The sequence below is a fragment of the Diplotaxodon limnothrissa genome, linkage group LG1, assembly GCF_057381915.1.
Source record: "Diplotaxodon limnothrissa isolate DT_005_m linkage group LG1, D_limnothrissa_male_GT1.1, whole genome shotgun sequence".
Taxonomy (NCBI): Eukaryota; Metazoa; Chordata; class Actinopteri; order Cichliformes; family Cichlidae; genus Diplotaxodon; species Diplotaxodon limnothrissa.
This window is the reverse complement of record NC_140596.1, coordinates 13,186,968-13,213,097: the sequence shown is the minus strand read 5'-3', so window position 1 is coordinate 13,213,097 and position 26,130 is coordinate 13,186,968. Positions and strand designations below refer to the sequence as shown.

The following is a 26,130-nucleotide window of genomic DNA, read 5'->3' as shown; positions in this document are numbered from 1 at the left end:
TCTAACATGGAGACATTCAGACCTGCTTATTTTTTTCCCTATGTAACATAATAACAATTTGACACAAGGTTATTAACCTTTAGAAAACATGACCTAATCTCTGTGCAGTCTCTCACCTGACCTTTTTTAAATCCAAGAGGGACTTTTAAACACTGACATAAATACAACATAAAAAGTAACAATAATAATGATATAAAAAAATAACCAATGAAAATCCCAATAAAAACACAATATAGAAAACTGTGGACTGAGATAAAACTAAAGTACTGGAAAGATACCAAAACGTGAACATGATTTCTAATTACTTTACTTTTGCTTTCTTCTTGATAATTTCAATGATGGATGGAGCCTTCCGCTTTACACCTTGGAGCAAAACAAAGAAATAAAAACAAAAGAAGAAACAGAATTTAGTTGAAGCATGACTAATATAAAAGGACATAATGCTCCTGTATGTTTCTTGCAGTACCTTTGCTTTTGCTAGGTGACTCTGGGGATCTCTTGGCATAAGCAAGTTTCATCCTCTGAATATTTTTCTTGCTGATCACTTCGTGCTGTACAATGGGATGTGGGTAGTCTTTACCCACAATACATCCTGCTGCCTGCTGGATACTGCGTGGAGCTTTCCAAGGTTCATAGATATATTCTGCTGGGAACTTCTTCAGAAGAGGGAGGTACTTCCTGTAAACATAGGAGAAATGCTAAATCATTATAAACGATACATGTAATGAATGTGAATTGTTTAGGTAATACGTTTGGCTGATAGATCTTACCTGATGTAGTCTCCATTTTTGTCTGTCTTCTTCCCGAAGGCCACTGGAGAGTAAACCCTAAAATACTGGTGGAAGAAGGTGCTCGCTGATAGCCACTGCCAATTTCCAGCATTCAAAGCCCAGTCGCCATCTAATAAAAGCTGCTCAAACACCTTCATGAGCAGTGAGAAAATGTTACAGGTACCATACTGATTTAGCATATGTACTGCTGGACTCATGATAGAAAAAAAAAACACAAGTGTTGTGTATAGCTAATAATAATTACTATTAGTAGCAGTAGTATTGTAATATTTGTGATATTAGCAGCTGCAGCCTTTGCGAGCTGACCTTCTGCCCTTCTTCCCAGCTGATCCAGAGGTCTCCCCTAGTAAGGAAACAAGCAACAGCATGTCTGGCCAGGTGGTGGATCCAGCCCTCTTGCCTGAGCTGAGTCATGATAGCATCAATGAAGGGGTAACCAGTCCGAGCCTTTAAGGAGAGTGTGAAATAACAATGAATCATCTATGACACAGAAAATTAGATTACTCCACATTTAACAACAATTGCATAAGTACATCAACATGAAAACTCCTCTTCTCGCACCATCAATTTTCTCTAGAGACACTTCATTCAAGGACTCAATCTCAATACCTCTCTCCAAGCAGCTAGATAATCAGGGTTTGTGTCCCAGTCCACCTGAGTACACACGCTGTTACCCTCCATCTTGTTAAAGCTAGGAATGCCCAAACTGGCTGTGTAGAAGAACTCTCTCCAGAGTAACTGGCCATGCAGAGAAACTGGAGGATCTGAGTGTTTATTCTGCAAAAATCACACAAGTCAAAGACAAAGATTACTGCAAATACAAGCACATTGCACGTACAGTGTCTCACCACAGGAATCACACAAGGAAAGTATTTGAAGTGGCAATGATTAATTCAGTTTCTTTCCTGTTGAAATGTATTAAACAATACTACAGCATAATTTTCCTTACCATTATTAACTACAATATCTGTATGTAAAGTGCATCACTCACCCCTCTATACACCTCTGTGAGTCTCCACCAGAAGGTTCTGACTGATAAGCATCCAAAGGTGACATAGGGACTGAGAACAGTTGTACTGGGGCTCAAAGAGTTTGGAGAAGTCTGTGGCTTCTCAAAGGTGCAGACCCATTTCTGAAAGGCATACACAGAAATGTTTCAGAGAATGTAGGCATGTCTGTTGTTACAATCCTGCAAATAACAGGATGTAGATGTGAATCTAATTTACCGTTCTTTTCATATGTTCATCTAGTCTCCTGAGAGCCTCCTGTTCTCCTCCTGGAAACAGATCCTCTCCAAGAGGAGCAGTGTCCAGGCCGAGCTCCTCCAGTGTAGGAATCCCATATTCCTTCTCGTGGTTTTCTGAGGATGGTGTCTTTACATCTTTGACAGTGGGGATAGATTTAATCTAATCACTTCTAAATGTTGACATTTGCTTTTTAGATAAATGTCCATACATCATTGCAAATAACTTTGTCTGACAATTCAGTAACACTAGTCTGTTTTTCTGGTATTGTGATACCTTTCATATCGTCCATGGTTGGAGCAGGGATTGGTCTCTTAGGGGGACCAATCGTCTTCGCTATTGCTTGCAACTTGGTATAGGTAAGTGGGGGTTTTCCATTATTTTCCTCAATTATTCTATTAAGACAAAAAAACAAACAAACACACAGTCAAGAAATGACAACACAAGTAGCACAGAAAAAAAATCCCCTGTCTGAAAATGCTCAGCAAGATTTTTACCTTTCAATATTATAAAGAGTGTGTGAGACTTTGTAGATGACTTCAACTCCACGTTCTTTGGCCAGTGACGTCACTTTGCTGTCGCGCTGCAGGCTGTAGGGCTCTGTGTCATACTCATAGGTCAGCCTGGTTACTTTCCACTTGGTGAATAACTTGGGGAGCACATCTTCTGGCTTCCCTCTCACAACAAACAGCCTAAGTAGATTAAACATACCATAACATGACAATATAGGTTGATGGCAGCTGTCTGACTTTTTAAAAAGTGTTTAATGTTGCTGAGTGTCGACTGTGTCTCTACCTAGAGTTGAGCTTCCGTCAAGGTCCTTCAGCGCTCCAATGAGGAACCTCCAGCGGTTGATACCCACACACGCGTTGTTGTGGAGGTAAGGGTCCAGTATGAACACAGGGTACAGCTGCTTACAGTCCTTGAGAGCAGCCATCAAAGCTGGGTTGTCATGCAACCTGAGTCCCTTGCGGAACCAGTGAATACACATGTGAGCCATACCTGCGGACACGTGAATCACAAACATAAGGCACCAAAACATCAAGTTAATGATCTTCAGTGAGCTTGTGTCAACGCGTCACATAAACTAAAATTTTAAAAGAACTGATGCTGTAGGTTAACATCCATTCCTCCTCTCCACCTCATGAATTTCAGTTAATGGAGAGCACATCCTTACACAGACACGAAACCTCAGAAATGTAAACGACTAAGAGTTAAGATCTTTAAAACTACGGTAAATACAGCACAAATCTTAAACCAAACAAAACAACATTACGTTTCACAAAACAATATGATGATTCCTTGGAAGTTCTGAGCATCCGCTTAAATTTACACTTCAGCGGCAGAACCTGCAGAAACCTCTAAACTGCAACTAACATGCAATGCAATAAATCAACGGTATGATAACTACAGGATATAATAACATTCAAACATTTCAAGCCAAAAAAAGAAAAACTTTACCTTCTTAGGGCTTTTCAACTTTGCGCGATTCAGATCAACTGCTGTAGAAAAATTCAGTGTTTGGTAACAATCACATTCAGAGTGTTACAAAACAGGAAGACGTGTTACGTCTGCAGCAAGGGCAGCCAACCAGAGCGAGGAGGCTTAGCAAAACCACACGTGGTGCGGCTGTAGCAGTTTGTCGGTTTATCCACCAGGTGGTAATGTCGGGCAGACAATAACCGAAGTTATGCTCTTATAATGTCACACTAACTCCATTTGCTGCCGATAATTATTAAAAGTTGTGCAATGTATGTGTGTATATTGCTTATTTAAATCATATATCTGAAGCTTACCTCAATCACTAACAATAGCACCACTTTGACAAAGTTCCGGGGAGGGTTTACTAAAGAGACCTCGTTTTTGCCTCTCTAAACCCGTCAGCTCATCGTAGCTCGCCGTGATCGTATAGTGGTTAGTACTCTGCGTTGTGGCCGCAGCAACCCCGGTTCGAATCCGGGTCACGGCATTGTGAAACAATGTCACGGCAGATGAGTTTCTTTTCGACTATGTAAGAAAAATATGTGGCTTCGTGATTATTTTTTAAAATTCCGGCCGTAAATGTGTACGACATGAAACAGGTCTAAAATACGTGGTAGTTCACTCGTTTCCTACCACTGGGAGTATTTTGGAAACCGTATCCAGCCACAATACAAAGGACTAGGGCCCTGTTTCCCCCCATTGCTCCATTGTAATTACCATTAAGCACCCCCAGAGAGAGACGTGGTTGAAGAAATTTGAGTTTTCAGTTTTCTGTTTGGTCCAAACTCATCCAGCCGAGATCTTTCTCTGTACAATAAGCTGATCAGTTGTAGGATAATAAATACCGCCTGTCCTCCGCTGCTCGTGAGCAAGGCATGCCAATGAATTATGTTGGGTCGCACTCGGGCATAAAAGCAGGGAAATAATAAACAAAAAATAACTTGTCATTTAAAAATAGCCTGGCAGAAACACAGATACATAAATATTCTACTTTCTGATAAACGAAGTGCATTTGAGTTTAACAGCTTCGTCATCTATAAACAATGCGTCTCTCTGACTACATAATTAAAGACTGGAAACCAACCTGTGGAGGTGAAGCGGATTGAATGCTAAAATATGCTGTTGCCTTCACGTTCTGTCGGAAATATCCATTTTAACACACACAATAATAAATTAACTGGAAAATTTGGCACGTGAGGTGTGACGTTGAGCGTAAGTATGTTTCGGGAATGTTCAGCTGACGCATTTCTTCTTTTATTGCGTTAGTTATTCGTTTATCACCTTGAATTAACTGAGCAACTTCTAAAACAGGACAAAGCACCTGCCTGTTGTTTTACTTGTGAAGCTGTGTTATTATTCCATGTGGATTTAGTCAGGACTTGCGGCAGCCTATCGGAATTTCGACTTCTGTTTTTAACTCTGCGAAGGCAGCATCAGTTCCCGCTCTGTTGGCTGACAGATTCGCCATTCATCAACCAGCCCGCCCAGCACCATTGAGAGCGGCATGGCAACGGCGGAGACGGGGGGAGAAGGTGTGGTGAGGGGGTGACAGTTTAACCGGACCAGAGAGGAGCAGCAGCAGCAGTTACAGCAGTGTTCCCACTTCTCATTGACTGGAGAAACGCAGCACCCCGCTCAGTCCGCGCTCACACACTAATAAAACGATGCACCACCGCCGCCTGTCTGCACACGCGCTGCCGCTGACCAGGTGTTGGAGCAAAGACCAGGGACGCCGTTAACGCCTCAGAACATAAACTTGTATGTATGTGCTGTGTGCACCTCTCTGTGGTCCCGTTCGCAGACGATCGAGAAGATGCTGAGCCGACTAATGAGCAGCAGCATCAGGAGTCTGGACAGGGAATGCAATTGCACCGTGAGGCTGCTGGACGACTCGGAGTACACCTGCACGATCCAGGTCAGTGGAGACCAACATTTCCTGTTTCTCAAATCACCTTGTTGCGGAGGACGTGCTTTTGACACGTAACAGGGTGGCGATCAGGTAAAGTGACGTTTTCACCGCTCGCCCGTCACATTCAATGTGATGCTTGCAGGAAACATTCAGATTAATAGAGGTGTCATCTACGGCAGGTCCAATCATCTTCACATTACACCTGATTGTATGTTTTATGGTGCAGCCTGTCATTGTGTAGCTGCGGATGTTAGGCTTTCGTCAGAGAGATACCTGTGTGGACATGCCATGATGAGCGCATGTGGTTCGTGCATTGCGTAGCAAATATCAAGGATGGCCAGATGACTCTATATGCCAACAGAAGGAATACACTAATGTTAAATAAATACAAAATAAAATATCAGCATGAGCTGTGTTTCTTGACAGCTTTTTGCATGCATTGATTAGAATGCATTATAAAACTAATCTGGATAATCTGATCTTGAACGATTTCAGTGGAAGAGACAGTCAGGATTTCTAGATTCTTTAGCTACATCAGCCAGTCTGGTTTTATCATAGAATGACATAATGTTAGATGTTTATATACTAATTATGTTTATAGTTAGTGTAACCAACTCAGGTGTCATAGTCCCAAAGGTGGTTGACCTTCAGACTGACCTCATGTTTGGCTGGTAAACTGCACTTGTGATGAGAGGGATGTACATACATTTTTGCATTTGTGGTTGTTGTTTTGAGCCATTTAGAAAGTCTTTTATATCTGAGTCAGCTTTAACACAGAAATATTCTTTTCCAAATCTATAACGAGTATCATATTTACATTTTCAAAGAGTTCTGCAGCACAAACCTTAACGATCTAAAAATTGTTTGAGTTTTTAAAAATGTGAACATAAATGACAAATACATGGCTCCAAAAATTATTTCTCAGAAAATCTTATCTTATAGAAAAGGTAAAAAAACAGAAGCCAGTTTCTTTCTATTGTGTACTTTTGCGTCATTAACTGACATTGTAAGTAAAATAAAAATCACATTTTCCTTTAGTCTGAGTTACTTTAAATAAAATAAATTGGCACGAATAAAGGCAAAACATGATTGCAGTCAATAAGTGCAGTTTGTTTATAATGAGTGAATGCAGGAATAAGAGTAAGTGATTAATGTGCACTACCTCCTCTGTAAATCAAGTGTGTTTGTGTCTTTTGTGTTACTGCATACATTATAAAGTATGATTTGTGCGTCGTCTAACCTGGTCTTTGATTTGCTGGAGGTGCGTTTGATGCCTCTTACTGGAAGAGATTCCAGCGGTGCTGAATTAGAGATGACAGCAGAGAAAGGCCATCAACACCTGCTCATTTCTACGATCTGACAGCAAAGGCAAAGCAAGGCTTTCAGCATGTAACAACTTAAAGTGGTGGTGCTCAGGGGACAGATAAAATAGGGATTTTGTCAGTGTCAGGTCTTTTCCTATCTGTAAAAAAAATCAGCATTATCAACAAGTTGGGAGAAACATGAATGTTTTTCATTCAAATTATTCAGTTTTTTTAGTGTAGCATGTTGGTGAGTACTCGTTTAGATGACTTTGAGGCTGTCCTCATAGCTCAATACACATTACTGTTGAGAGAAAATGATGTGCTTTGTAGATGAATTGACTTTTGACCAGCTTGCCAATTTACCTGAGTGAGTTTTAACATTACTGTTTAACAAGCAAAACACCATGTACCATTTGTTGGGACGACATGGTGTCCTTGTGCTTTCTTTTAGTTTCAGCCTGTACTTTTTCCCCTTTGACTTCTAAGCAGCTCCTTCCCCTGAGTGTGATTCAAAGTGTTTGGCTGTCAAGATATGCTGATCCCATCCTTTAAGCAACTGAAACCACACAGCAGGGACAGAATGCCTAATTTCTAGTGGAGCTTGTATTGAGAAGGATTAGCGCTCTTTTGGCGTATGTCATTATTTCCAGCATGGGAAATAATGACATACGCCATTATTTCACACTATGGGGCCCTTGATGAAGCACAACTGGTCTAAATGGAGACATAAATAGGATCATCGGCTTAATCAATCGTCTATTATTCACAACAACAATGCCATTTATTTGCTGACATCCGAATGGGTGAATGCAGTATTTAGGAAACTCTATTTTATGTCTTACACAAAGCATCTCTAAAGCTAAATAGACACTGGTGTTCACTTCATTTTGCATCGGAGTAAAGGACATTACAGTGTCCTTAGTGCAGGATGACATAATTGTGGGCTCAGGGAAATTGAGAGTGGATGGTAGCTGTCCTTTCCTGGCCCACCTTACAGAGGTGGCCCAGAATAAAGGGTCCTCGTGGGGCCCAGTGGTCACATTCTCCATTTAGCTCAATTAGCCTACACCTTTAACAGCTGCTGTTAGAGTGAAATAACATCTTTTGGGAACAATGGGAGATACAACCTCCATAATTGGGAGAATTTCTCAATGTGAAGACAAGCTAAAGTGGAGTAGGAGAAGGTGAAGGTGTCCTGTTGTTTTAACATGGACTTCTAACTTTGCCTGTCAGTTGGCCAGGCCTGCCTACAGTATAATCAGACTGAAGAACGGAGAACCATGTTCACTCATCTGTCCTGTTCTGACAAGACTGCCCTTCACAATATTCACAGACGTCGCACATCCACAGATGTTTAAGCCTCAGCTCATGACTGAGCAGTTTATGCAGGGAAAAATTAGGAAGGTAAATGGTTGCTGTAATGAAAAGGTGGAAGGTGGTGCTGAAAACCCCAAATTTTAAAGAATATCAAGTTCAGTAACCACAGGATCAGGACTGGGACCACCTGTTGCTTATGAACCCCATCAGGAAAACTTTGAGATAGTTTTGAAAAAGCAAAATTTCAGCATTTAAAGGTAGAAATGGCCGTGCAGAAGGAGTAACCTAATGGACATATAGAGCTGTGCAGTTAATTGGATTTTATGTTCAGTTACATTGTGTAATAAATCTAGTGTTCCCCTTTTCATTACAGTTGAGACTCACTTTAAAGGCTAAAAGGTCAAATTCACTTTTCCACAGGCTGCTTAAGATTTACTTTAGATTTAGCCAAGATAGAAAGACATTGGTTCAGCTGAATTCAGCTGTTTAGAAACACTGTGCTCAGAGTGACTATAGCTACACTACCAGTCAAAAGTTTGGGCACACCTCCTTTAATGGTTTTTCTGTTTACCTTGTAGATTCTCACTGAAGGCATCAAAACTATGAATGAACACATAGAATTATGTAGTAAAGAAAAAAATGTGAAATAACTCTAAACATGTTTTATATTTTAGATTCTTCAAAATAGCCACCCTTTTCTCTGATTACTGCACAGTCTTGGCATTTTTTCGATGAGCTTCATGAGGTTGTCACCTGAAATGGTTTTCCAACAACCTTGAAGGTGTTCCCAGAGATCCTGAGCACGTGTTGGCCCTTTTGCCTTCGCTCTGCGCTCCATCTCATCCCAAACTATCTCCATTGGGTTTAGGCCATGTGACTGCGGAGACCAGGCCATCTGGCACAGCGCTCCATCATGTTCCTTCTTGGTCAAAGAGCCTTTACACAGCCTGGAGGTCAATGTCCTAAAACTAAATGCAAACCCAATGGGATGGCATATCACTGCAGGATGCTGTGATAGCCATGCTGGTTCAGTGTGCCTTCAGTTTTGGAGAAATCCCCAACAATGTCACCAGCAAAGCATCCCCACACCATCACATCATTCCTTGTTTCAGGGCTCAACCAAATCTCTTCTGCTTATTGCTTTTCCTTAGTAGTAGTAGTAGTTTTTTTTAAATCAGCTATTTGACCATAAAGGCCTGATTCATGCAGTCTCCTCTGAACAGTTGATCTAGAGACGTGTCTGCTACTGGAACTCTATGTGGCATTTATCTGGGCTCTAATCTCTAACACTTGATGGCTTTGCGACTGCACTTGGGGACACAAATTTTTGCAAGTTCTTAAAGTAATGATAGACTGTTGTTTCTCTTTACCTAGCTGATTGGTTCTTGCCATAATATGAATTCTAACTAATAGGGCTGTCAGCTGTGTACCAACCTGACTTCTGCACGGCACAACTGGCGGTCTCAAAACTGGAAAGGCACACCTGTGAAGACAAAACCATTTCAGGTGACTACATCATGAAGCTCATTGCGAGATGGCCAAAGGTTTGCAGTGCTGCCAACAAAGCAGAGAGTGGCTACTTTGAAGAGTCTAAAATATAAAACATGTTTTGAGTTATTTCATACTTTGTTTACTACATATTCCACATGAGTTCATCAATAGTTTTGATGCCCTCAGTATGTATTGTCACAACCTGGCTCAAAGAATGTGACAAGGATAAGGGAGACCACACCACTGGCTGTCACAGTATCTACAATGTAAATAGTCATGAAAATAAAGAAAAACCATTAAATAACAAGGTGTGTCCAAACTTTTGAATGGCAGTATATATGGAGAGGTATAGCTTGTATAACCTGAGAAAGCTTTAGTATTACTGGAACCAGTCCTTTTATTCTTAGTGATCTTGGCCAAATATAAATCGACTGGATTTATGATTTTATACACTTTACCAAGTTCTATTGCTGTTTCCTTTAGGGGTATCCACAATGAACCATCTGCCTTCATCTAATCCTATCCCTGGCATCCTCCTCTATCTCACCAATCCTCTGGATGTCCTCCGCATCCATTAATCTTCTCTGAGGTCTTCCTTTTTTCCTCATGCCTGGAAGCTCCATATTCAACATCCTTTGTCCCCTATCTCTCATCTGCACATGTCCAAACCATCTCAGCCTTGCCTTTCTAATTTTTGCTCCAAACTGCTCAACCTGAATTATCCCACTAACTTTCTCATTTTTAATCTTGTCCATCCTGGTCACTCTCAATGAAACCCTTAACGTCTTCGACTGTTCCACCACCAGCTGTGCCTTCCATGTTTTATTAGTGCCATTATCTCACAGCTATACTCTCACTACCATCTTGTGAACCTTTGTCCTCTCTGGTACCTGCGTCTTACTGCAGATCACAATGTTGCAAGCATCATAGTCCACGGGGCCCCTGCCTAATCTCATCTGTCCACTTCTCAGTGTTATGGTCCTTGGGTCTCGGACGCAGGTTTTTGAGTTCTTTTAAGGTTTAGTTTTCATTTGTGTTTAAGCATGTGTTATATTTGAGTTTGTTTGTTGTTTAGAGTTTTTCCTTTACAGTTTTTCTCAAATGCTAAAACACATGTCACAAACGTTACCACCAGGTCCCCCAATGTCCAAACACAACACCCTTCTCTAAAGCTACATAAACACAACCACACCTTCCCACTGCAAAACTCAAACTCCCACACCAAGAGAGCAGCTCGAAGCTGTCAAAACTGTAAACACTATACACAGCATTACACACTACAGCAAAACAATTGAAAACACAATGCTCAATTTGTGAGAAGGTTCTTTGTTCCATAACTGCCAATGCATATTTTAGAAACTATACAGTAACGGATCGTCGTAGATCTCTGCAGAGGATTAGGCATTTAGATTTGTGAGTTTCATATGAGTAGTATAAATCTATAGAAAATCCTGCATGTACGTACACTACTGTAACACAACTCAATGCAAAAACAGAATCTAGTGCACACAACAGTAATCTTGAAAACATGAACAGGGTGTGAAGTGTATTTACGTTATTCACACCACACACACACACCACAATCGCTGTGCGGCATCATGTCGCTGAGCTGTTGCTCGCATCTCGTCCGTAATGATGGTGCGAGGTTGTCTTGCTCTCCCTCCTGGACCTTCTCCTCTCCCATGTTGGCCTTCTCCTCTTCCTCGTTGGTCGCTCCTCTTCCTCCTCTCATTTGAACTCCTCTTCCTCATTGGCCTGCTCCTCTTCTTCCAGGGTCAGCTCTTCTCCCTCCTCTGCATCAAATTCCTCTTCCCCTGACTCTGCCTTCATCCATTGTGTTTGTTTGGAACCTTCAGCATACTGTGCACTCTGAACTTGCTTTTACATGTGGGTACAGCATTAGCAACAAGTGTCTTCAATTTTGAGTCATTGTGTGTAGTGAATGACGCCAGGTGTGTTCCCTGTGTTCAAAGATTGGTGACTGTGGCAAGCATTTTGCATCACATGGGCTTTCATTTGAGGATATGAGCAGAGTTGTTTTGCAACATGTGTTTTAGCAAGGAAAAATGTGTTTAGATTTATGAGTACAGAGGGTTGTGTTTTGTGAATTGTGTCTTCATGTGACATGTGTTTATGGTACTGGAATATGGTGGCTACATTTAGTAAATGTGTTTAGACTACTGGTCATTTGGGTTACAGGATTGGCTTTTGTGTTTTAACATTTGAGAAAAACTGTAATTTAGTTCTTCTTATTACAAGACTTTCAAGTCTTGTTTTCTTATGTTTTGTATAGATTCTTTATCGTTTATTATTTATTTTATTGATTATAGACTCTTCATCATTATTATTGTTATTAGAGTTGTCTGTTCTTGCTCACTAAGGAAATTCTGTTTATTGTTAATTGATTATTCATATTTGATTCCTTGTTTTCCTTGATTCCTGCTCCCTCTGTGTTCCTCATGTCCTGTGGTTGTCTCAGTCGCTGTGTTTGTGCTCATATTTTGGTAGCTTCCTATTTTATTTTGGTAGTCCTTTGTGTCCTCTTGTGCTCTGTATTTAGTTTTATTTCTCCCTTTTCTTGTTATCTTGATTTCTGTTCGCCTTGTTTTCTCCAGCAATATTTGCTCTTTCTGATTACCTCATCTTTCTAGTTACAAATGTAAGTCTACATATTTGTGTTATTGTGTAGCATTGTTTCCCTGCCTTCCTCTTTCCCTGTTTGTTCTTGTTCTTTGTATTTTTGTTACTTGGACTCTGTTTTAGATTTGTATTATTTTTCAACCTAATAAATGACTCATCATTAATTTTTTTGAATCCCACCTTTGCGTCCTGCATTCTGGACCCTCACTCCTTCTGAAAATCACATTCTTGATGATCTGCATGTTTGATTTGGTAGTGATTTTACGCCGGATGTCATTCCTAACACAACCTTTCTCATTTATCTAGGCTCGAGCGCTAGAAGTACACTCACTTGTGGCCCCCTGTGGTTGAGTTTACCCACAAACACATTGATGGTGGCATGCTACCATGCAAGGCATTGCCTTAACCAAAGGGAGTAATTTGGGGTACTTAATGTAAGGCAGCTCGTGAAGAGGAGGAGCATAGATCGAATCACCAATCTGCAATAAGCAGATGCCCTCTACCTGCTGAGTCACCCTATCCCAATCAATACGAGGATGAATAGTTTCTTCATTCAGTATTACAAAAAATAATAATAGTATTTTATCCAGACCATTCAACAGTACAGGCATGATTGTCCAAATCAATAAGATGATAGGACAGGGATTTAATCTTTAAAACCTGTTAAAATAAGTGAGACACACTGTTGATTCACTACTGTGAATTACATTTTCCTCCCATCTGCAATGCCTTGATGCTTCAGGTACCTTGCAGTTGATCTGCAATATACATTAAAAAGAATAAGTTTACATTTAACTTCAAATTTTATTGCTTGACCAGTTTCCTTTATGTGCGTCTTTTGCCTTTTATTATTTTTGTCCTAGAATATATTGACAGTGTTACTCTGGTTTGGATTTAGCCTTAGCTCATGAGTATCTGTGTCGGCTTCTTTACTCTTCTGAATTAATCACTGTAATTAAAGAGGTGTACAAATACAGGGATTATTTGGATCTACGTGTTGTTTGGCAGTTATGCCCTGGATGCCTTTGAATTATGTAGTCAAGGAGTGTGGTTAAACAGCCACGGTCTATAAGATAAGATAAGATAACCTTTATTAGTCCCACACGTGGGAAATTTGTTTTGTCACAGCAGGAAGTGGACAGTGCAAAAGTTATGAGGCAAAAATTAGGATACAATAAGAATAAATACAGTACACAACTGTACAGAATAGAATAAAATAAAATAAAATACTATATACAGTAGAATAAAATAAAATAAATATATAATATTTATAATATATAATATAATATATTACTAGCACTAGTAATAAGCAGTGTCTCAACACAGAACAGCAGAATCAATTCTCCAATAGCTCACAAACCAGTGAGTTACATTTCATGAGATTATTCTATGAAAATACAAGCTATGTAATTCACTCAAAGCTCAATATAACATACAGTTGAGCAAATATCATCCAGCAGTCAGGCAGTTAATATTTGGAGTTAAATATTGCGGGCCATTTGCTCTAACTTAATATTCCTGTTGTGAACCAGAATATGTATGTATTAGTGATTGAAAGCTAGGTGAATGATAGAAATGCAGTGATGCAAGGAAAGGTACCTTATCACTGTGATTAAGTGACTCAGTCACCTGGCACCAACTCAAGCCCTGGATAAGTCGCTAATGAAATTAGGATTGCTGTAATGCAGCCAAATGCGCAACTTGGAAGAAGCTTGTCTTGTTTGCATTGTGAATGCATTATTGAAATAGGCTTCCGTCATCTCCAAAGTGGTCTCTGTCCACTTGTATTGTTTTCCACTTGGTGTACTCTGCTAGAATTTGAGTAGACGTTGTAATATTGTGTTTGGATACATGCAAGGGCCTCTACTGATTATGGTGTCTTCATCAAGGTTCCACACTAAAATAATGAACATAAGAAAAATAGCAAATTACAAATTTTTGAGTATCTCTCACAAGAGACCAGAAGGCACTGGGGCATTCAAAAATATCAATTTGGTGTTAAAAGATTGTTCTATAGTAAAACTGGCAAGTTTATAAATGGTCTTCATACACTGAACTACAGCAGGTATTGATTCACTCTTGATAAATATTATACTTTGGCTCCCAAATGGTTTGGGTTTCAGGTTGTTTTCAGTTTGTACCTTGAGGACAAACAATAGTCAAAGCACTTATGCTGTGCTAAAATTTCATTTGTATTCTTCGGTTAATCCAATTCATGGTCGTGGTGGGGCTGGAATCTATCCCAGCTGTCATAGATTGAGAGGTGGGGTACACCCTGGACAGGTCGCCAATCTATCACAGGGATAACACAAGGAGACAAGACAACCACTCATCCTCATATTCACACCTACGGGCAATTTAGAATTACCAGTTAAACTAACAAGGATTTTTTGGGGTTTGGGAGCCTGAGTACCTGGAAATAACCCACACAGTCGCAGGGAGCACGAGCAAACTACACACAGAAAGGTCCCAGCTGACCAGTGGATTCAAATCCAGGACTTTCTTGCTGTGAGACAACAGTGCTAATGCCATTGTGCATATTACTACTTCTGGTAGTAAAAATCTTGATATTTCATGGCACTCCATCAAGATATTTCACCAAAAAGCACAGACATAAACCTCCTGGTGGCCCTTGTGGAAGAGCTAGGGGATCACGTAATGATTCATTATCTGAATGTCTGTGCACAATGTCATAGCAGTCAAACTAGTAGGTACTAAAATACGTTGTTCAGAAAAAATGTGGTGCAAGTTTTTTTTTGTTTCTTTTTTAAAAAAAATGCCATTCTTATTGCTTCATATTCTTGTTCATTTCAGGGGTTGTAATTTAGATTGCAGTTACTGACGAATATAATAGTAATCATGGGTTTTGCCCTAATTGAACAGCCCTGGACAAATCTGACCAAATTTCTGGGACTTCATTGATTCAATAGACAACTAACCAGCCTTCAATTTGGACTGTGCATTCTGTAAATGTTTGCGCATCAGATCAGCTGGTGCAAGCACGGATGCTGTCACTCCTGTCAAAATGTCTTTGATCAGAGCTTTCAGTCTCAGCTCTGTTGGATCTGCCAGCTGGAGATAACAGAACTGTCTTTGAATTTGGAAGCTCCCAGATGTTAAAAAAGAGCTAAATGAGGTGTTCAGCCTTTAATTTTTGGACAACTTAACAATGAAAAACTGTTGATAGCTTTGTTCTCTCATCACAGTTCGTGGCGCTTCACGTAGCACCTTCAGAGGTGCTAAAAGAAAAGCCCAGCATGTAACTCTCCTTTGATGAGTGTTTGGGATATACTATTGAACATATAGTTACAGAATATGCAGATATAAATTTCAACTGATGGCCAAAAAAGCACAAGCATAACATTCAGGGAAAGAATTTGGCCTCCTAAGTAGATTTATTTCTAACCTGTAAAGGCTTAATATAGAATAAAAGTAGGATGTGCTTTAAACAGAGCTCTTGCTTATCTGCCTCGCTTCCAGCTATGTGCCACCCTGCTGACATGTCTGTCTGATGAGAAGGCAAACTGCTAAATAACATGTTAATCCATAATGTGCAGAATTGATGGGATGAGCCTTCAAGGCTTTGGTGTGCTTTAATCCTGGGACTTTTGTTGGCAATGACACTAATGTGTAGGACTCCAGTGAAGTCAGGGCAACTCTGATTAAGAGGCTGATTCATTGTCTTAGTCAGATATAACCCATAATCCATAGTAGATTGTATGCCATTATGTATTGTATGCCACAACTGTTCAGCAGCTCACATAAACTTTTAACCACTGATGTACTGTTCAACGGTTAATTGAAAAGTGGATATTCTCTGTGTACACTAGTACCAGCAGGTAACTGAGCTTAATGTAATTACTTTTATTAAGAATTAGAGAAGAGAATTTAGTATGTGAAAATTAATCATAAAGTGAATCGCACAGGGACAGATCTTTTACATCCAAAACTGAGACTCCTAAAAAACATTTTGTAGCTCTTGTTGGCTCTCAGGTTGCTTTTCATGGAGCTCATCCCACACTGGCTAACCAGTATTTGTATAAGGTGTAATCAAAAAGTGACTGTGACTATAAAAATGAAACATTATACCTGATTTAAATTTGCTTGCTATCCCCTTCAGTTTAGTCTCCTTTAGCAGCTATACACTGCTCTCAATCGGCCATGTTTGAGTCGTTCCCTTGAAGTTCTGTTCTGACCTTGAATGTGATAACAGCCATACTGAGATCCAGTGAAGTTTTTAGTTTTTCTAGGCATAGTTTGGGGTCTTCTTGATTGCATCTCATATTTTAACACTGACACTGGCACTAAGTTGCTCAAGTAGTAAAAGGAGAATTTTCCAGTACACATAAAGCATTTGTCTTTGTTATGCCATTTGACTTGTTGTATAAAAGCATATGAAAAGAGCCGTATAGTAAAACAAATCTTACTCTCAATGCTCTAACACTCTTTTTTTCTTTATCAGTCTTGTTCTGTCGGCCCCGTTTGAAGTATCTTTCATCTCGCCTCTTTTTTTGTTCTTTGTCTCTTGCCTGCCCCCTAAATTCTGTAAAATCCCCTCTTTGTTCTGTCTCACTTTCATTCCCCACTTCTTCTCTATGCCTGTCCTCTCTCAGCCCGTAGCACTGCAGCTGAGCAGATTAATGAGCTTGGCCTGAGTGAACCTGACACCAGTAAACATCGCAGCAAAGACATTCTATACATGACACAGCAGATAGGATGGTAGAGGCACTTAACTCAAGACTAGAGATTACAGCCATTGTTTCATACATGGAGGACCCTGTGTTTTATCTACACTAGCAGCATGATTCTAGAAATGGCCACTTCTTTGGTTCTTTAACTCACATTGAACTCTTAGGGTAGACTGATGTTAAATTTTGTGCAAGATTCAATGTTTACAAGTTACCTTTTTGACCACAGTGTGAACATCTGGATATCCATACCTTGGTTCTTGACCAAATTCCAGCAAAACTGTTGACATCCCTGTGAGGGTTGGGTAATTGAGCCAGTACAGTGTCCATTGGCAGAGTTCATGATAGGATGACTTTTACTTATTTTACTTTTTTGTGATGAGGAGGTCAGTATGTAGCCTACTGTTAAAGCACTATGTTGGAGCTCTATTCTAGATAAACTATTGCCTGTTGCTAGAAGTGTGTCTGGTTGTGGGAAAGTTGTGTTGCACACATGTCAGCAAATATATTGACAATTAGTGGTGGTTATACTGATGGTAAGCTGAAGGTTTTAAGAATTAAAACAGTTTCTCTTTCAGACAATACTAGCATGCTACAGTATGACAGCAAACTGAAGCACAGTAGCATTGGGCTCAAGCCTAATAGTGTATTCCAAAGGTTGGAATTGGAACACCTGCTAAAGTCGAATTTCCAAATGGTAAAGCTGAAGTAGAGCTACCAAACCCAGCTTAATCCAAAATGCTGTTGCGTATTTGTGACAGGTTGAATAACATACATACATGGATCACTGCTCTGTCCACAAATGTGCTGTAGTGGTGTTTTTAAGTGCCAAAAACAAGCATTGTGTTGTATTGCTCGAGATACACTAATGGATCTACCCTGCTAAGAGGGACAATAAACTGTATTTTTCATTGCATTACTGACTTTACTGCTGGAACTGCACCTCGAGGTCCAACTTGCACGATAAATGAAATGCACCATCTGTACAGTGTCATGGAGTCAGTAACATGGCCTGGCATATCAGCGTTATTTTAATGTCTAGCATTCGTACATAACAGACAGCAGTTGTTGTTTTTTTTATCCACATACCTATCACACTCAGAATGCCAGAAAATGAAATACAATATATTTATTCTCTGCTTCTTTTTCACGGTGGTGATTTATGTCTCTCAGGGAGCTGGCGTGTCTTTTGCTGATGCCTTTGAAGCATGCAGGAATAAAAATATGAGAAAAGGTGTAGAGAGCCGTTCACTGTTGGGAGGCAGTAAATATGAGTGTTTCTGAAGCCTGCTGATACAACCGAGGTGTGCTTAATTCTCAATAAAACATAAGAGAATGCCAATGTGATTGTAGGTCAATACAATATTGACTCAAGGTGAGATTCATCAGTTTAATTCTAATAGTTACGCTTGGCGTTAGAAATGATCTGCATAGTATAGTGTGAATAGAAGACACCTATGTTGCTAATTTTAATTATGCAGCTGAAACACAATCAAGTAATTTTCCTGTCGTACTTGGGAGGCATCAAAAAGATTATGGTATAATGTGGGGAACTGAGTAACAGACAGACTGTAACCACCCAAACTAAATCACCCCTCTGCATGTATAGAAGCAGTTGTAGCTCAGGGATTATGTACTACGATTCCCATGAGACTGCAAACACCCTCAAGGTGATGGTCTGTAAATGGATGTTTCTCACTTTTGCAATTTCCTCTGTCTGTCTCTTTGTAACACCAATTTGCACATTACTCAATTAGTGGATTCTCCATCTGCAGTGTTTGGCTGCAGCTACAATCAGGTGTTAGCGGTACTGTATCCCACATCTTCACAAAGAAGAAAAAGGAGAATGAATGAAAAAAAATAAGCAGAATGGATGTGTATTAGCCTTTCAACACTAGTTGATATCAGAAGCACAAAGAAATCTTCTCACCCTGGCACAGGCTTTACAGCAGGGAAATCTTTAAGACTTTACAGAAATGAGAGAGCAGTCTCTTGTTCTCGCCGCAGTCTTCTCTGGTGCTCCTATTCCCCTTTTGTCTTTCCTTTTATGTCAAACTTGAAAGGGGAGACAAAGCTTGTTTTGGAAATGCAGGGGCTTGCTGTGGAGTTGAGAATGTTGCTTGAAAGGGCGAGCTGAGGCACAGTGGCAATTCTGCACACGCTGATGTTGGCCTCACTGATGTCGGAAATCGTTCCGTTGCGATTTTTGCTCAGACACGGGTCAAATGTTTTATTCATGACTCAGTTCCCTATTTAATCATCATACTGATGATGTTCTCATCGAGGTGCTCTTAATTGCCAGTGTGAGTATTAGTGTGTGTGTGTGTTTTCTTTGCCTGTGTTTCTGATGTGTAATTGTGTGTGTCATTGCTGAACAGTTTATTTGCGTATCTGATTTTCTTCTTTTCAATGTTTGTGTGCAATTTCTGCGTTAATGAGAGATGGCACAAAAGATTTTGCTGGTGTCCACTGGTGGAAGGTGCCTCATAAACAAAAGGCATAGAGCTTTAATTACACGTGGATGCTGACATCCTGTTGGGGGGCTGCTGGCTTTGCAGATTGCAGACAACAGTATCCTCTGTTTGTGTGTGTGTGTGTGTTTGTGTTTGCATGTGTGCATCCAAGTGCTTCTGAATGGAGGTTTTGGACTGGACAAAGGAGAATGGAGACATAGCACCATAAGGATCATTATAATGACTTTGGGATTCTCACTTGGGTAACACTCTGTGCGTGCTAATTACTTTGTTGCAGAGACAAAATGAAAATGCTAAATAATTAGCGATGCTTCAAGAAACAGCCGAGATCACTCAAAGCGGTAAAGGATTGATTTTGGGCCTGTCAGTTAAATCATTTTTCCTTTAAGTGAACACTATGTATATGTTGCATTTTGCATCTCTGTGGGCTGAGATGCCTGTTGCAGGGGCACCAACGAGTATTAAGGCTGTACATATCCATGCAAGTTAGTTAACTAAGAGTGCCTCGGTCTGTGAGGTAATTATTGAGTGTGTGCTGTGGTTTGTGGTGTATGTGTTTGTATTGTAGCTGACTTGTTTGTTGTCTCTTGGGAATATGCGCTTGTCTGTGCCATACTATGAGATGATGGTGTGCTCTTCTTCTCTTCTTTGTCAATTCACAGGACCAGTTTAAGGGTAGAGGTGGAAGCCACACAGTATTCAGCGCAGTCTGATCATGTTTGAAAAGAAAATCTGAAATATGCATGTTGCATCGCTGAGCATACAAGAACATAATGATGCGAGCAAATAAAATATAAAGTGTCAATATCTTATTAGTTAAGGTATAAGAGTCAGCATGCAACAAGTATTCATACACTTATTTACAGTATTTTCTTTTTTAAAAATTTGTGGCCTGATAAAAATTGAGACAGATACATTTTTAACCTCCTAGGACCTGGCGTCTACATATGTGGACATCACATTTTGGGTTGTCTAGACCAAAATACTAAATTTTGCTCTACAAGGGCCTGATATCCACTTACGAGGGCATTATACAGCCACTGTTCTATCAAAATTTAAAACAAATGTCCTCTTATGTGGATCTCATTTTTCTCAGAAACAAAAATCAGGTAAAAAAAAATAAAAAATCAGGTAATTCTTTTTTTTTTTTTTTTTTTTACATTCATCAGGTCCCAATCAGCCCAAATAGCAAAGAGAAATTGAAAATGCATGCCACGAAAGAGTTCGGGTCTTAGGAGGTTAATGCATTTTATGATGTATAACAATACTGTGCACAACATTTCAACTAAAATAACCTTCATGGATGTACACAGAACTGCAAGACTGTGGTATGCCATTTATTATATTTATTTATAATAATTATTTATAATACCTTTCAATGTGAAAATTAAGAAAACGTGGCCATATATGTGTTTCTCAGTATGTAAGGTACTGTATATGTTCTGAGACTGCAGTTGTTCCACCTGGCATTTCAGCAAACGTCTAGCAGGGATCTAGCTTCTAGTTTGTGTTGTTATCTTGAAATGCACATTACCATTTTTTTCATCAGCAGTGATGGTGTGAAATCATCTGTGTTCCATCAGCTAAATTGTTTGCAGTGGCTGCAATATAACAAAGCTGAATACACTATTGTAGTGTACCTGTAGTTGTATTAGGAGTCTACTAACATGTCCTTAAAACAGAATATAATGCTAACGTGTATACCAGTCACCCAATCACCATGCTAGTGGTTTTTTAAATGGCTTCTTCTTGTTTTTTAACAAAATACTCAAAGGCTTTTATTTTGAAGCAGCTAAATAATGTGCAGATTTAATTACAGATAGTAGCATGCTTTTTTTCATTAAACCAAACATTAAGCAAAACCAAGTTAATGCTGTGAACCATTGGGCTGGACAGAGAGGCACACAAAAGTTTCTCTGGTGGGGAAAATATTATTTTATTTTTTTCATTGTTTTAAAAAGATAATTCGGCATGCTTTCTTTTTTTTCAGAATCACAAAAGTTACATTCGACTTTTAGTCACAGTTATGCAAATGCCAGTGGACATGTCTTCTAGGAAAATAGAAGTAAAGAGCAGAAGTTAAACAAATCACTTCAGTCCTTCAGATGGCTGGATTGAGATTTTCAAGAGATCAGCTGGGAAGAGCAAAACTCTGGCTGCGGTTTGCACTGATATAAACTGTATCTAGGCTTATGAATCTTTTACAAGGCTTTGGAAGAGAAATGCTGCTCCCATGGTCCCATGGCATTTATTAACTCTGAATTTAGATATTTCTGCAATATAAAATGGGTTTATTGTTTTCAGTTCTGCTGTTGTTTGCATACAGAGGGGTTTTTTTGCCCATTAATAAAATCAGCCCTCTGATCAGATCATTTTCCCTCAACATCATATAATTTAGTGAGCTCAGTAACTTCAAAATGCATTATGTCACTGTAAATCTTTAATAGCTTACTAAAACACATTAATAAATCTTTAAAATTGTGATCAATGTAATTCAGTAAATAAATAAATCTACACCAGTGCACTTTCAAGTATAAATCCTGCTCTAGTGTAAATCCTAGACTTCACACTCTGACTGTTTACTTGTGGTTCCTAGGCTATTTAAAAGAAGAATGGGAGGCAGACCCTTCAGCTTCCAGGACCCTGTTCTGTGGAACCAGCTCCTAGTTTGGATTAGAGAGACAGACACTCTCTATAAAATTGGCCTTCAAACTTTCCCTTTTGATCAGGATCAGGTGACCCAGAACCCTCCCTTAGTTATGCTGCAATAAGCCTAGGCCGCTTGGGGCTTCCTCTGATGCACTGAGCATTTCTTCTTCACTCACCTCTTTTCTCTCTCTCTGTGTGTTTATACAACAGTCTGCATTCAATCATTAATCATTATTAAAGTTTCTCCCTCTTTCACAGTGTGTCTTTTATTCCGTCTTCCTTTCCAACCAGTCACAACACATGGCTGCCCCTGCCTGAACCTGGTTAATCCAGAGGTTTCTTCCTGTTAAAAAGGAGTTTTTCCGTCCCACTGTTACCAAGTGCTTGGTAATCAGGGGTCGTCTGCTGGTTGGGGTTTTCTCTGTATTATTGTGTCTAAACACACAGCCTCAATATAGTTTACTTAGAATAACAGCCAGAGGCCGCGGGACTGAGCGCTAGATTGATTGTGCTCACGGACTCCAATAAAATCCAGAATTATTAATTTTTTTCTCTCATTTGTTTAAATATTTAAGGTATTGATCAGTTCTCAAATTTGTTGAGACAAAGTAAGATAAATTACTGCATGAAGTAACCATTATTTAGGTCTTGCCACTGTTTTCATTTTATGTGGGTCTGTTTAATCTTAGCACCCATTTTTTTCTTTTAAATCTTTTATATCAATCAGTATATTATAGAATACTAAATTAATACAATACATTTCTAAGGAAACAGCATATTCTGATCTCACATTGATACCAGTGTCATGTGTTAGGTCAAAACTCTACAATTCATTAATTATCATTACGAAGGACTAAGCCATTTACTTCCCTCCCCTTCACATCATCCAGAGCAGTCTGGATCCCCCTCTTCATACGCTACGGCGCCTCTCTTTTTAGCTCATCTGCGGTCTATTTTTAAACTCTTGCTATAGTGGAGAGAGTCTGTGTGCATGGAATATTAAGCGCTCCCCCTGTTCTTACACACTCTTGCTCTTCCCCTCTCTAACTGTGGGTAACTGTAGTCATCATCGGCTCACTTCTATGCAAAGAACAGGCCACACTTCAGTCAAGTATCAGTCAAAGAACTCTCGCTTTTTCCTCCTGGATCTGTTGCTTTCCTTCTTTTGCTCTTCTCTGCACACAGAAATAGACAATCTATCTATTTTGTTTCATCTTCCTTTCATCACCTTTCTAATATTCCTTTTTATCTCTTTGCGAAACTTAGTTTTTTCAACACCTTCTGGCACGGTAAGCAGTATAAACAGTGAGCAGAATGGCTAACTGACTATTTTGTAATCTTATGACGTCTTGGCGAGCGGCTGTTCTGATGCACAGGGCAGCTCAGCGTTGCCTTCCACTTAGAGTGTGCGTGTGTTTCTTAAAACTACAAGAGGGAAGATTCAGCAAAGGTTTGTCTGCACTGTGAGAGCTTTCTTCTCCTTTCTTCACCTCTCTCTGAGTGAGGTAGACAGCATGAGAGTGACTCACTGAGAGGGTTTGATCTCCTCTACATATAGCTTCTGGCATTTTGTATGCTGCTATGCTAAAACTGAATTGGTGTTTTGGATGTTTACAGACCCAACACTTGCATTGCTAGTGGAATGGTTTGTGAATTCCAGTAGGGATGCACCAGTATATTGGGAAATCAGCTGATATCAGTCTTATTGTTTGATATCATTCTTCCTGCAAATAAGATAATAAGATTTGCTGGTAGTTATTTGTGGTGTCACAACAAAAAAGAGGAACCAGTTACAAAAAGTAAAAAATTTACTGCACATTTTTATTTTAAACATTGTGATCCATATTGGCCCTGTATTTCAGAATCAGAATTTCTCTAGCATCAAGGGATTGAGGCTTTTGTGTGTGTGTGTGATTCTAAAATAGTTGACATTCCCTACTTTGCATCTGTATTTTAGTGTAAGTTAAGCATATTATGTTACATAAAAGTTCTCGATTTAGTATCATTTCAGAAGCAACTCCTCATACTCATGTCACACAGAGTCAAACGTGATCGATGGCAACAGTTTCCTTCATTCATCAGTGCCAAACACACAGCACTCATTTTCTTTTTGGATGTGACTGTAGTATACAATAAAGATCATTTGTCAGTGTGCACATATTTGCATAAAGAATAAGTGACAGACACACATACACAGCAAAAATAAACACACACACACACCTTCTGTCATTAGCACCGCTGCTGGCAGTGAATCTATTTCAGACACATTTTTCATCAGTTACTGCTGATCCAATGGTCACAGTATGAAATATGGATTTGAATGTCCACTGAAAATGTGATGGCTTAGATTGGCTTCCAGCCCTGATGAGAAGAGTTTCAAGTTGCCCATCAAAACAGATAAGAAATGGGGAATGTGGACTTATGTTTGTGGATATATTTCCCCCTTGAAAGGCACTTGGAGAATCGAAGACATTTAGGATTTGGATTTTTAGGGTCAGAGTTTTGTGTAAATAGCATCAAAAATATGAAATCACGGCTCCATTCGGCCTTATATCAATTGCTTAAGCTGCTGCTGGTGATATATTAGTGGGCAGGATATTTTCTTGGCACATTTTGGCAGAGCATCATTTAAATGCCATGGACTACCGGAGGATTGTTGCTAATCTTTTTGACCACAGTGCACCCATCTTCTGATAGCTGCTTAAAACAGGATAACGTGACATGTCACAAAGCTCAGATCATCTCAAACATGACAGCGAGTGCACTATACTCAAATGGCTTTCACAGTCACCAGATCTCTACCCAGTAGGGTGGAATCTGGAATCTAATTGGAATCTGACAGAATGGGAGATTCACATTATGGATGTGCAGCCAACAAATCTGCAGCTACTGTGTGATGCTATCATGTCAAAAATGGACCAAAATCATTGAAGAATGCAATTATATTGTCATTATGTAGCTAGGTACATAGTGACATTATGTACCTAGTTACTTCCAAATGTTGTTCTTGGGCGACAGAAATGCTCCTAATCCAGATTTTAAATTATTCATTATGTCCCTCAGTCAAGGCAAGAAATGATTTAACTTTCAAAATTTACAGCTGGAGAAGTTAGCTCTTCAGATGAAATGATGTCCAAAAGCTCCTGAAGACATTATGATATGCTGCTTTACAATGTTTTCCATTTCCACTTTTCAGTTACACTTTTGTGTGGATTTAAAGAATGAAGCCATTAATCACAAGATGATGTTTATCTAAACAGACGTCTACTTAAATTCCCGGGCCCTGTTTCAGGCCTCAGAAATCATGACTCCCTTTGCATGTTTAGTAACAAACCCCAGTCTTTAATCAAAGATGTGATATAGAGCTATAGTCCTGTTTTCTTTGTTTTCTATTGTTTTTATTTTCTCGCTGTCCGACTGTCCATATTTCTAAACTCTTTATTTTCCAGTCATTGCAGGGACTCTGTACCTCATCTAAATCAAGAGAACAACAAGCTTCTCAGTCTTGATCAGTGGTGTGTTAGGTTTGTGCTCTGATTTCAGGTTAAAATTTTTTGCTTCATATGGCTTATGGGATGAAAAACAGAAGAGACTTTCTTTACCGCTCCCCCTTAACACAATTGCACACAGATGTTTGATTGAAAGACTTAGTTCCTCTCTATTCGCTGTGGATTTGGGCTTTCCTGATTCAGCCGTTTTGACACCAAAGCATATTTTAACAAGGTTTCAGTGACTTGGCATAAAAGCCCAACCGTTTTCCAGTAAAGTCTTTTTCCTATTCATGTTTCTTATGAAGCAAACCTTTAAATCTAAAAATCTTTAAAATCTTATCCTGCATGGATTAATAATTGAGCTCCTATGACTCTGAATGTGCAGCCGTGCATCGTCTCATCACAGCAGCACTGTGTCCCAGCCAGCCAGCCAGCCTAGTGACTTTCCACCGCCCTTGAATTTTTGGAGATGCTGGGGAACCACTGGTCTCCATGGCAACAAGATTATTACATCACTACTCTCCAGCTGCTGTCGTCAGGCTGGTGTTTGGCCAAGCTCTGCGGCAGCCCGGTAGTGACTCCACACACTCATCACATACACTCACTGCTGTGCATGTCAGAACCCTCACTGTGAACTCTTCCAACTGTAA

At 39.6% G+C, this 26,130-nt stretch overlaps 1 protein-coding gene, 1 non-coding gene and 1 pseudogene across 3 annotated transcripts in view; 2 read left to right on the top strand and 1 right to left on the bottom strand.

Moving 5' to 3' along the window:
* Positions 1–253: 253 nt before the first annotated feature.
* On the bottom strand, positions 254–3,077 carry LOC146639500 (cryptochrome-1-like; annotated as a pseudogene). Its single transcript, XR_014906194.1, has 10 exons — positions 2,831–3,077; positions 2,533–2,727; positions 2,312–2,430; positions 2,018–2,172; positions 1,783–1,923; positions 1,401–1,568; positions 1,098–1,238; positions 771–922; positions 467–678; positions 254–363 (listed from the first exon to the last, which is right to left on the bottom strand). The product of XR_014906194.1 is annotated as a cryptochrome-1-like (transcript).
* Positions 3,078–3,932: 855 nt separating this feature from the next.
* Positions 3,933–4,004, top strand: trnah-gug (transfer RNA histidin (anticodon GUG)). The gene has a single exon. It is a non-coding gene; the product is annotated as a tRNA-His (tRNA).
* A 1,326-nt stretch (positions 4,005–5,330) lies between these two features.
* The window catches only part of frmd5b (FERM domain containing 5b), a 91,179-nt gene continuing 70,379 nt past the window's right edge, over positions 5,331–26,130 (top strand). Inside the window, exon 1 of the mRNA XM_085352988.1 lies at positions 5,331–5,432. Coding sequence (XP_085209114.1) covers positions 5,331–5,432 — 102 coding nt within the window. The remainder of the gene's footprint in view (positions 5,433–26,130) is intronic.